Here is a 12,854-nt window from a genome sequence, read left to right as displayed (position 1 = left end):
TCACCTTCCTGACACAGCCCTATTTTTCAAATCTAACCTGTATCAATTCATATAGAGATAACTTTGGAATGCTTTAACGTATTGTACTTTATGATAGTTGAAAAAGTTGGGTGCTAACTTTTGCATTTGGGTATGAAAAAATGGAAATTTGGTGAAAATTTTGAAAAAAAAATGCTATTTTCAAACTTTGGAAATTTCTACTTTCATGCAGATTGTCAAACACCCCAAATAACTAAATAAATAAATTTAACCTGAAGTCGTCTTTATGTTAGCATGATTTTTTTAAGCATCTTATCATTTTTTTTTTTTTTTTTTTTTTAGGAAGAGGACTTATAATTATACAAGTGATTTTTCAGATTTTTGTGAAAATCGACAAAATCTATGTTTTGCAGGACAAGTTACGTTTGTTGTGACTAGAAGAGGCCTAAATGAGAGAACCCCCTTTTAATGACCCCATATTAGAAACTGTACCCCTCAAAGAATGTTAAACAATTTTTATGAAAGTTGTTTCTTTCACAGGAGTTACAATATTAGGTACAATTTTCAAATTAAATTTTTTTATTGCCATATGAATGTATTTTTCAAAAAATCAACACATCCTCAGTGGATAAAGTACCAAAATGCTCCACAGAAATTAATACCCAATTTCTTCTGAGTATGCCAACAATATGTGGTAGTACACTGTTGTCCTGGCACACAGCAGGGCATAGAAAGGAAGGAGCACGACCAAGTTTTTTGCAGAGTAGATTTAGCTGGAATACCTTTTATGTTACCATGATACATTTGGAGAGCCCCTGAAGTACCATTATAGTGAAAATCCCCCCAAAATGACACCCTTTTGGAAACTACACCCTTCAGAGATTTTATCAAGGTGTATAATGAGTATTTGGACCCCACAGGAGTACAAAAATTTGATGCCAATTTTTTTGGCATCCTCAAGGGGCAAGAGGAGAAATTGATGCACAGAAATTGTTCAACAATTTCTCCTGAACATGGAAACACCCCACATGTTGATATAAGCTTGGAATGCAGGTATAAAAGTTATCCACATACAGGTGGTAACAAGTGGGTGCATCAGATCAGATCAGTGCATCAGATCAGCAGTGGGTGCATCAGATCCCAGACAAGCTTCCCAGTAACTCCAAGGACAGGGGGGCATTCTGGGGGGCTAATTTGTTTTTCTTTATCCTCATAAACCCTAAATCTGTGGGTGTACCTGTGGTAATCTTGCACAGCTTGTACATTTTAATTCCAAACCTTGCCCTCTTGCTGGGCAGGTATTGGCGTATTCTTAGTCTTCCTTTTAAAATGTACAAGTCACTTGTCTACACAAATGCATTTTTCAGTTGTGTAGGCCTAAAACTTGGTGCTAAAGTGATCAAGGATTGGCCTAATTTTGCACAGATGGTCAAGTGACGGGTCACTTAGAAGTGGGCACTGCAAATTGTCATTGTAATGTAAAAATTTTAGAATGTCCTCAAAGCGCGTGCAACTCATTACTGTGTGATAAATAGTACTGTAAAAAATATCAGAACTCCAATGCTGCCTTATCTCAGGTTTTTTGTCAATGCCTATTTGTAGCTCAAGACCCCAAAACTTCATCATTTCTACTGCATCTACAGGGGTCCACCTAGAAAATGATGAAGTTTGGTTACGTGCCCAAACTGCCGGGCATACAAATTTGTTTGTACCACCATCAAATTCACAAGCTTCTCAGAGAAAGTCAATTTCTGTGAGGCCTTCTGTCTCAAAATTAATTCCTGAACTTCCCATAAAATCCATTCAGAGTCACTTGGGGGCTGGGGAACAACCTCAACAGATGCAATGGAGGCGGCGGGGAATGAGAAATATAGGAATGTGGCATCCTCCCCTTCTGAATCGGTATCGGAGGCAAGAAAGACATATGCCTCCTCTGCTGAAAAGGTTCTTTGTGATGAATTGGACATTTTTTATTGGGAGGGGGTGTGTAAATGTTGTGCTTTAACAAGTGTAAAAACTTTTTTCAAGGGGGTATGTATGTTGTGATTCAACACGTGTATGGGAACCAATAACACTGTAGTAAATAAAAAAAAAAAAGACCTGTGTACATTCAAAAAAACTGTAGTAGAAAAAGTTACTACAGTAAAAAAAAAAAAATGTATTCTCCTATATTAAGTAGACAGACTCAGTAGACACAGCTCTGATCTCATCCACAACTCTGACTGAAATGACGAGATCGGAGCTGTATTCCAGCCTCCTCACACTATACAGCTATGATTGGTCGGTGTGATGTCATAGCAAATCGCCGGAAAGGGAGCGCTGCAATTGCCGAAGCCTGTGACACACGGCTGTCTATGAGGGAGAACTGCGATTACCGAAGCATGTGACACTCGGCTGTCTATGACTGCCGATGTCACGGTGTTGTCGGCGTGTGTTCACGCGCGGTGACCATTTAAATGAATGACGAACGCGCACCCGACTTGGGCGTGCATTTTCGTCATAGGTCCTGAAAGGGTTAATCTATAGGGTTGGAGTGTATTGTGAGTCAATGTCCAGTATTTTCATACTGGGCCTAATACTTGTAGTGCGCCCACAAGCTGGGTTTTTCATATACAGTTTTTGAGGCCAAAAGCAGGGGTGGCTCATAATGGGTGAGAACATTGTTGACTTTACAATGATGGCTAAAATTATTTCAAATGTTTCATATAGAGCAGTGGTGGCGAACCTATGGTACGGGTGACAGAGGTGGCACTCAGAGCCATTTCTGTGGGCACTCAGGTTGTCACCCCAGGACAGAGTTCACCAGAAAGGAACAAATCCACCGAATCTTCCTGCAGTCCCAGGCAACTTAAGAGATGCTGCTCTCAGCGCTATTTTAAAGCAACACTTCATTGGCCATTTGGAACTGTAGGGAAAGTGAAAAGGTTTGGACAGAACTGAAATATCTTTGGAGGTCCTTTTGCTAGACCCACCATTCTTCCTGGAGAGAAGCTACAATGACAGTCTGAATTTCAACTGTATTGGTGGCCTCAGGGGGCCGATACAATTGAAAGATGTGTAAAAACAGGTAGCAATAAGTTACTGCTTAAAATGCCCTGTTGGCACATCATGGTAAATAAGTGGATTTTAGTTGTCACTTGGGCACTTGGTCTGTAAAAGGTTCGCCATCACTGATGTAGCGTAATGAGAATCAAAACTATATTTTAATCATGTATATATTTATATATATATCTTTAGGCGGATCCACCCACTACAGCTACCATTCGTCCTTACAGTCGGCCAACGCCTCAGGAGATTTGTTATCAGAGAATCCAGAAGGCCCAGGAGCAAGCTGCACAGCTGCTTGCTGCAAAGAAGGTTGCACACAAATCCAGTTCTGCCCAGAAATCCAGTTCCTTGAAAAGGATAGCTAAAATCCCTGATTCTTTTTCTTCTGTCTCATGTAAGTTTTCAAATTCATTATATGCATTATATTTATGTTGGTTCATATTTTAACTATGGTATTTTAAAATGGAATAATCAAACATGTTTCTGACTCGCAATAATATTTTAGTGCTTCTTTGTCAAGAAAACTTGCCCAAATTGTAGTGCAATGTACTCTAGTGATCAATTGCCTGGGTATCTATCAGGTATGATAAAAGGTTAAAATTAAGTTTTAGAAAACAGAAACGCCAGCTCACCACCCGGTAGCTTGCCTCTTGTGTCGGATCCAGCACGGGCCACCTTTCTGCCAAGGCATATGGAAATTCAGAGATACAATCACTGTCCAGCCAGGTTCCCGACAACAATGAACTTTATTTCGGTTACATCTTAACCACTCGCTGAAACAAATCATTAGCGTCAACGCGTTTTAAGCGGAACACCCGCCCTTACTCATGTCATGCATGTCATGAGTCACGGTGGGTGTTGCGCTTGAAATACATTGACGCTAATGATTTGTTTCGGGGAGTGGTTATGATGTAACCGAAATAAAATTCATTGTTGTCGGGAACCTGCCTGGACCGTGATTGGATCTCTTAAAATAAGTCTTCATGGCCACTATAGTATAAATATATCACAAACCTACAAAAACTTCCAAATTAGTTCTCAAAAATATAGGGCTCCGTTAAACACTAAATCATTTCTTTATTAAATCTCAACAGATTTTTAAATCTCATAAACAAAAATAGACACATGGAAAAAGTCTGGAGTGCCAGGTTAAAAGTGAAAAAATAACTTGGAGTTAGAAAACTATAACAGAAAAACTCAAACAATTAGGTCATAATGTCCTTAACCGTGATTATAAAGGTAATTGTGTATTCCTATCTTAATATATCCTAACATTATCTTTTTTAATTGTATATATTCTAAATTGTAAAAGACCACTGATAAAAATGAGAGCACTTTCAGATACATGCATGTTATTGGTGCTAATCTGGCACATGCTGCTAACTTCCTTGATTCTTACAATCCCTGACATTCCAGTTTTGATTGACTTTGCTAAACGGGTGACCCTATCAGCAGAAGCAAGAGAAATTGGTTGTTCCAAATGATTTCTAAAATATTGCATCTTTACAACATCGCAAATTTATCCAAGAGCCCAAAAAAAAACTGTTATCCCTTGAAAGACACCCACAACTGAGGACAGGATAATGAGGAGAATCTCCATGGTAATCATTTAAATAATGTAGCAGGAATTGCTTGCCAGTTCAACACTGAACAGGGTAACAATATGTAATGCCATACAGTGTCTTGATGTTCAAGAGTATTTTGACTGAAGAATAACACTGCAGTGACCAAACCTCTCATTAGTGTAAAGAAGAAGAAAAAAATCTGTGTCTAATCACTTTTGCTAAGGAGCATGTTTTGTGACCAGAAGAGAAGTGATCCACCCTTTATTTTAGTGATGAAAGCAGGTTTAATTCGGCTTTGATAGCCTTATTTTTGGTCAACAAACTGGGCAAAAACTAAATTCAAAATGAGTAAAGAAGTCTGTGCAGGAATTGTCATGGTTTGGGGAATATTTTCTACAGCTGGCGTTGAACCTCTCATACAGCTACAGGGCAGAGCGAATGCAAGTGTGTATCAGGGCCTTTATCATCATGTGGTTCCTTGCCCCCTGTCACACGGCAAAACTAGTAAAGAAGTTCCTTGAAACAGAAACTTGAAATGTTGAAATAGCCAGCCCAGAGTCCTGATCTAAACCCATTAGCAAAACGTAAAAATCCTTGGTGACAAAGTTATGGCAATGAAACTCGCATCAAGGTTTTATGTTGCTAATTTTGCTAAAAAATCTATTGGCATGGTATATCCTTACAATAAATCAATCATATCAATTAAAAATAAAATATTTATAAAGAAATCAAGGGATTTATACATTGGGGCAGATTTATCAGGTTGTCTAAAAGTAAGAATGTTCTTAGTTCCCCATGGCAACCAATTACAGCTCCTCTTTAAAATATTCATTAGCACTGGTAAAATGAAAGCTGAGCTGAAATTGGTTGCCATGGGCAACTAAGAACATTCTTATTTGAGAGAACTTGATAAATCTGCCCCATTGTTCTCTAATTTTAGTCCTTATACAAGATAGGGTCTGTAGGTTTGTTCTTAAGTTGGATTTGTATGCAAGTCGGAACTGTATATTATAATTGTTACCCCAACCAAATTTTTTAGGTTGGGGTAACAATTATAATTTGTTTTGGACAGTTGGATTTTAAAAATGTTGGGTTTCATAAGCAGCAGGATTAACTATAGATCTTAACTTCAAACACATTTAATAATGGTTACATCTGCTTATTATAGCCTGGGACTAAAGTACATTAAATTACCAACATCCAGAGGTTCGTTTTGTAACTAGGGGTCGTCTGTAAGTAGGTTATTCTTAAGTAGGGGACCGCCTGTATATGCAATATATTGGCGCACCATCAGTAACTCAACTGGATGATGTGGTTACAGTGCATGGATCATGCCGCCACCAGTCATCACTATAAAAATATGATTATTATATTTACCATTTGACCAATTTATGGTTTATATTACCTTAAACATGATGGATGTATCCAACATCCCATAATTGCAATTTAATTATTTTATATTATGTATATAATATTATATATGCGTAATAAAGAAAATACTAAATCGTACCATTAAAAGCTGCGATGTTACACTCATTAACTCCTTGGTGCTCGGCGCCTTTGCTGTACGGCACAGAGGTGCGGGGGGGTTATGAAGATGGGTCATGGGCTGAGCCCTCTTCATACTCAGGTGGGGTTTGTTGCATATTGCGTGGACGCTGCTATCTTGTGTCCGATCGTCAGTCCGGCAGAGTGGGGGACAGACGATCAGTTGCAATGACGGCCTAGAGTCTACCTTGGTCTTCAGCCTTGGCTGTCTGGTTTCTGAAGATTCATTACAATAAGCCAGGGGCTCATTATAATGAACACTGTGCCAAAATGTACTACCGTATTACAGTATATGGCAGGGAACGATCAGACCATCTAGGGTTATTGTACCCGAGAGGGTCTAAAAAAATAGAAAAAGTTTCAAAAAATATTTTTAAAAAAAGTTGAATACCTAAAAGTTCAAATCACCCACCTTTCCCTAGAACTGATATAAAACGTAATAACAGTAAAAATCACAAAAGGTATCGCCACGTCCCAAAATACCTGGTCTATCATAGTTTAAAAATTTGTTGTCAGCGGTGAACCACATAACGGAAAATAGCTCCCAAATGTCCGAAAACTCGACTTGTATTCCATGTTTTATGTGATGTAAAATGGTGCAAAAGTGACCAAAATGTTGACAGACCTCAAAATGGTAGCAATTAAAACATCGGCTTATTAACCAAAAAATGACACCTAACACAGCTCCGTGCACCAAAGTTTGAAAAAGTTATTAGCGTCAGAAGATTGCAACATTTTTTTTTCTTTTCGTTTACAATCGTTTAACTTTTGAAAATGTGTTAAAACGCAATAAAACCTGAATAAATTTGGTATCGCCATGATTGTACTGAATTAAAGAATAAAGTAGAGGTGTTACTTGGAGCGCACAGCGGTCCTGGGCACAGCCAGAAAGCTGAGGAGAAGGTTCGGGAGGAGATTGGGAGCAGGTACGGGCCATACCGCTAGACCGGGAACCCCCTCCCCCCTCAGTGAACGGAGCCGCGGCATGCTGCAACCGCGTGGAGGGATAGAGCGGGAAAGGATCAGCAGCGCGCAGTGCAGCCAGGGACCGGCTACCTACCCTACACGAGAGCCACAGCAGCAGCATAGAGCCGGCACACGCAGCTGAGAGGTCCGAGGAGAGCAGACACTGCCACCCGATCTTCCAGCCAGGACTGCTACAGAACCCAGGCGCCACGTGCTCCGCAGGGAACACAGCAGGTATCGGCCCACAGACTAATATATATCCAGCATTGCAGAACCCAGGAGGCTCCATAGGAAATAGTAGGCTGCCACTTCAAGATCAGGGCAGCCCAGCAAACTTGTACAAGGCACAAACTACTGGGAGGCAGGCAGGCTGCTACACAAACATCAGGGCATTTCTGACCTACCCCAGAAGCTCTGAACTGAAGTTATCATCACCCTTCCCAAGCACAGGCTGCTACCCAACCACCAGGGCAGACCTGCCTACAACAATTCCAGCTCTGAACTGAAGTTATCACTTAACTGAAGCTATAATTTTTCTGGCGGCTCAACCACCAGGGCAATCCAGCCCAACACGACTTTAGCTCATAATTGAAGTTATCGCCCTCCACAGCAGTCAGAGAGCTTCTACTCAACCGCCAGGGCAGTTCTACCTGTCACGACCAAGCGACTGCTGAGAGAATACTATATCCTCAAGAGGTGAGCTGCTACACAGTCACCAGGGCAGATTCGTTCCTCAACTGACCCGGCCGGACACCCCCACTCACTATAGAGTGCATGGAGAAATATTTACTGCGCAGTGCACACAAAAGTAAGCCAGAAGAAGACCCAGAAGAGGGCCCCACAATGTCAAGTCAGCAATTTCCCTCAATACCAGCCACTCGAGATCATACCGGACACGCCATGCGCAAGTGGCTCAGAGAAAGATATAGAACAGCCACAGTGCCCAACTAATGCTACGAGCAACACCACTGTTTACAAGTTTACAACTCAACTATCAGGTCTTAGCGGCGGAAGTAGTGGCAAAATTGGCTCCAGATATACAAAAGGCAATAGAAACCTCCATGCAAGCGGCAATCCAATCGCTTCAAAAGGAACTAACGCATCAAGCTAACCAATTGCTAGTAATGGAGCAAAGGGTCTCGAATGTGGAGGATTCACAAGACACAATGAGTCGCAGACTGGAGGGAGTTGCCCTAGAAGTCAAGCGCATGAATGACAAAATCGATGACATAGAGAATCGCTCCACAAGAAACAATCTACTTTTGGTGGGGCTTCCGGAATCCGTACCCCCGGGAGATCTCCAAAGTTTCTGTGAAATAGAACTCCCAAAAGTCCTGGGCATCACAGGCATATGCAGAGTAGAGCGAGCTCACAGATTAGGTCCAGATCCAAAACTCACAACTCTCCAAAATAGACCTTTCATCATCACGGCCCCGGCAGGTCATCATGCGATACCTGGACTTCAATGATAAGACAGACATTATAAGGGCATTCCGCCAACGCACCTGCCACTTGATGTTCAGAAATTCCAAACTACTGCTTTTTGAAGATTATTCTGCCTAGGTCACGAAGAGGAGAAGAGCTTTCAGCCAAATATGCACAGCGTTGGTAGAGAAACGGATAAGTTTCCAGCTGGCTTTTCCTGCTACACTGAGAGTGTTCTACGAAGACGGCACAATGGGGACCTACACGACGCCAAAGGCAGCAGAGGAGGCGCTGACAAATCACTGGGTGCTTACTGCATCCCAAATCAGAGAAGGAAGAGGGAAAAGAGACGTTTCTCCATCACCCCGCAAAACATTGAGTCCCAGACCACGCAGCCAAGACTCCAGGTCCCCCTCTCCAGAAGCTGGAAGAAATTTCACCAGATCATTCAGGAGGGACTGATCCTAGACCACAGACCCTGGTGGGGTAAGACAGCTGATGCCGGAAAGAGAGAGAGCACACTGGGGGACAAATCAAGCTTGTTAAATAAGCAACACACACTATAGCTAATGGATAAGACATGATATTAAAATGCACGCACATAAAAAATAAAAAAATATATAATTTGCCTAATAAAGGTGGTTCCAGAAACAAAGGCTGGGAACCCTGGAAGCTCCTCCAACCCTGAAAAAAGAGAAGTCACACAACCCAGAGGGAAATTTAAATACACAGCCCCTCATAGGTTTAAGTTAGGCGCCTGAAAAGAGGCTTGTTATATTGTTTCAGTTTATTTACAGTTAAGTATTGATATGTATTGTTATTTTGCTACCGTTTATCTTCTGATGCACAATTTAAAAGATGTAATGCAGTCTCTAACTGTACACTGCCCTGAAGGGGGGGGGGGCATATACACAAAGACGAAAGATGAGAGCTACTAGCCCTAACACAAGCAATATTCCAGTTTTTGGAAGCACAAAACCACAATAAGCTTAAAAAATAATAATAAAAACTGGAATGCAAGGACACTTGAGTGCTGCATTTCTATTCTGTAAAGTGGCTTATCTGGAATGATGGAAGTGAGCCCTTTGAGACATTAGGTTACCCTCAAAAGGGCGCACTAAAATATTGCGACACCTAGGATGAGCGCGACCGGACATTGTCCTGTTGCAGGAAACATCGGAAAGCCGGAGTCTAAGATAAGATAACTAATCAGACACATGATACAGAGGGGAGATGGACCAGACTACAGATAGACTCTCAGGGGGAAAAGTGGTCCATTTATAATATATACGGCTCGAATGATGCAAATGGGCCTTTCTTTGACTAATTGACTATCACCCTTTTGATTGACGATACAAACCTGAAACTCCTTGGAGGTGACATGAATGCAGTTTTATCCACAGACGAAGACCGTAAGCGCACTCGCGCCCCTCAACAGATAACAAGACCGTTAGTACGCCCAGCTGACCAAAGATTAGCCAACTTTGTACAAAGGTTAGGGTTACAAGATGCCTGGCGCACACAACACCCTGATGCCAGAGAATTTACGCACTATTCACCCCCCCCCCTCCCCCGATAGTTGGTCACGTATAGACTATCTACTACTCTCAGACAAGGCTAGTGGGCGTTTATTGACAGCTGACATAGGAGATCTAGCTATATCTGACCATTCACCAGTGCAAATTGATCTTCATAACACATTCCCTAAAGGCACAGACATTTTGTGGAGATTTCCATCATATCTGACGAAAGACGACGCATTCATACAACTGCTTGAGGGATGGTGGACAGAGCATGAAGTCTATAATGGAACGCACATAGAGGACCCAGGACCCATTTTCTGACCAAAAACTGACCCAGTTTCTGGACCACAGCCAAAACAGTGATAAGAGGCAGGCTCATGGCATACGGGGTTAAACACAAAAGGAACATAGAAGATCAATATGTAAAGGCCATTGTTACACTGAGATCAGCTTACACGGCATATTTAAAGGACTGTACCCCAACGAACAGGCAGGCATGGGAAGAAGCTAAATCCACCTATGAGCACTGGTTAGACAGAAAAGAAGAACAATATCGACAACCTTTTGAAGCAGAGCTCTTTAGATTCGGGAACAAGTCGGGGCGCATGCTTGCGAGACTCGCTAAGGGACAACACAAACCATCGCCCACCTTTACACAGACGAGACCATAGGGGAAGGGGGGGCACAACAGTATTTGGCAGACATCAATATACCACAGCTAAATCAGCTACAATTAGAAACCCTTAAAGCGGAAATCACACCAGAAGAAATAAACAGAGCTATCTCAAACTCAAATAATGGGAAAGCCCCGGGTCCTGACGGATACACAGCAGAATTCTACAAAGCGCTCAAGGGCAAAATTATACCAGTCCTGACAACATATTTTAACAATTTACTATGGGGAGATCCACTTCCTCTGCACTCCAAAACGGCACATATAAAATTATTACCAAAGGAGCGGAAAGAACCACTAAACCCAGGTTCCTACCGCCCCATATCCCTCATTGATCAAGATGTGAAATTAGTGTCAAAAATAATGGGGACAGATTATCACAAATTATGCCGTCACTGATAGCTAAAGCCCAAGTGGGATTCGTTAAGGGAAGAGCGGCGGTGACTAACATTAGAAAGGTAATAACAGTCCTGGATAGAATACAGTGCAATACACAGCCAGGAGAGCATCCAGTATTAGTAACATTAGACGCTGAGAAAGCCTTTGACAACATCAGATGGCCCTGGTTGTGGAGGACACTGGAAAAATTTGGTTTCTCAGGGAAATTCACCGCATTTATTAGGAATCTATATACTGACCCAAGAGCGCGAATTCACACCCCTGGATTCTTGTCTGATACCTTCAAACTCCAAAAGGGCACGCGCCAAGGTTGCTCCTTATCCCCGCTACTCTTTGACTTGGCCTTGGAACCTCTGGCCAGATCACTAGAAGATACAGATCTATTTAAGGGTATAAGGGTAGGGGATAAAGAGGTTAAATTGGCTATGTTCGCAGATGACATTCTGCTTTTTCTCTCCAACCCGACTAAAGATCTTCAGCGGATACTAGGGCACATAGGGAAGTTCGGAAAATTAAGAAATGTAAAAAAATTGTTGGTCGAAACTAGCCATAGCAATTATCTTCTGAGGTTGCTGTCTGATTTCTACTGCACGTTTTGTTCTATAAATCCAAAAAAAAAAAAAAAAAAAAACATTACAAAAATTCGTCAGTCTACCAAGCAGTCCACCCATGTTACCCAAGTGAGCACTCCTCCACCTCAACCTCCTTCCCCCCAGTCTGCCCCATCCCAGGAAAATTTGGAATTTGATCCAGCATATTCTGAGAAACTGTTTTCTGGACCCTTCCCAGAGTAACAAACCACTGAACTCTGCTGCTTCTGAACTCTTTCCCGATGCCCAGGTTTTCCAACGGTCGCAGTCTGTGGGTGATGATGACATTGTTGACGTAGTGGAAGAAGTGTGTAAAGAGGTGTCGGATGATGAGGAGACACGATTGTCAGACAGTGGTGAAGTTGTTGTCAGGGCAGGAAGTCCGAGGGCGGAGCAGACTGAGGGATTGGAGGATGATGAGGTGACAGACCCAAGCTGGGTTGATAGGCCGGGTGAAGACAGTGCTTCTGAGACCGCGGCGAGTCCTATACCAGAACAGGTTGGAAGAGGCAGTGGTGGGGCCAGACCTAGAGGCAGGGCAAGAGCTGGTGCATCAGCGCCAAATGTTTCACGTAGTGAAGCTCCCATGGCGAGGGCTAGATGTTCTCGTCTGGAGGTTCTTTAAAGAAACAGCGGATGACCGACGGACTATGGTGTGCAATCTGTGCCACACCAAGATCAGCAGTGGTTCCACCACTGCTAGCTTAACCACCACCAGTATGCGCAGGCATATGAGTGCTAAACACCCCACTGAATGGAACCAAGGCCGTTCACCTCAGGCCGTGCCCACCACTGCTCCTTCCCCTGTGTCATTTGCCTCTGCTAGTCAGCCCCATGACCAGGACCCCGGCACGAACACCTCCCACTTGAAAACCACACCTTCGCCTCCACAGCGTCCACCAATGTCTATGCGTAGTGTTCAGCTGTCTATTCCCCAGACACTGGAGCGCAAGAGGAAATACAGTGCAACCCAACCACAAGCCCTCAACATCCACATCTCCAAATTACTGAGCCTGGAGATGCTGCCCTATAGGCTGGTAGAGACCAAGGCCTTTCGCAGCATCATGGCGGCGGCCGCCCCCTCAGTATTCGGTCCCCGGCCGCCACTACTTTTCCCGATGTGCCATTATAGCCCTGC

General features: G+C 42.7%; 1 protein-coding gene across 5 annotated transcripts in view; it reads left to right on the top strand.

Annotated features, from left to right (window-relative positions):
• REXO1 (RNA exonuclease 1 homolog) overlaps window positions 1–12,854 on the top strand; it is a 559,659-nt gene that overhangs the window by 111,678 nt on the left and 435,127 nt on the right. For all 5 annotated transcript variants that reach the window (XM_072113796.1, XM_072113777.1, XM_072113787.1 and 2 more), the window contains exon 4: window positions 3,217–3,421. In XM_072113796.1, the coding sequence (XP_071969897.1) occupies window positions 3,217–3,421 (205 nt within the window). The remainder of the gene's footprint in view (window positions 1–3,216; window positions 3,422–12,854) is intronic.

This window comes from Engystomops pustulosus, chromosome 1 (assembly GCF_040894005.1).
Source record: "Engystomops pustulosus chromosome 1, aEngPut4.maternal, whole genome shotgun sequence".
Classification (NCBI taxonomy): Eukaryota; Metazoa; Chordata; class Amphibia; order Anura; family Leptodactylidae; genus Engystomops; species Engystomops pustulosus.
This window is presented reverse-complemented; position numbering and strand designations above follow the sequence as displayed.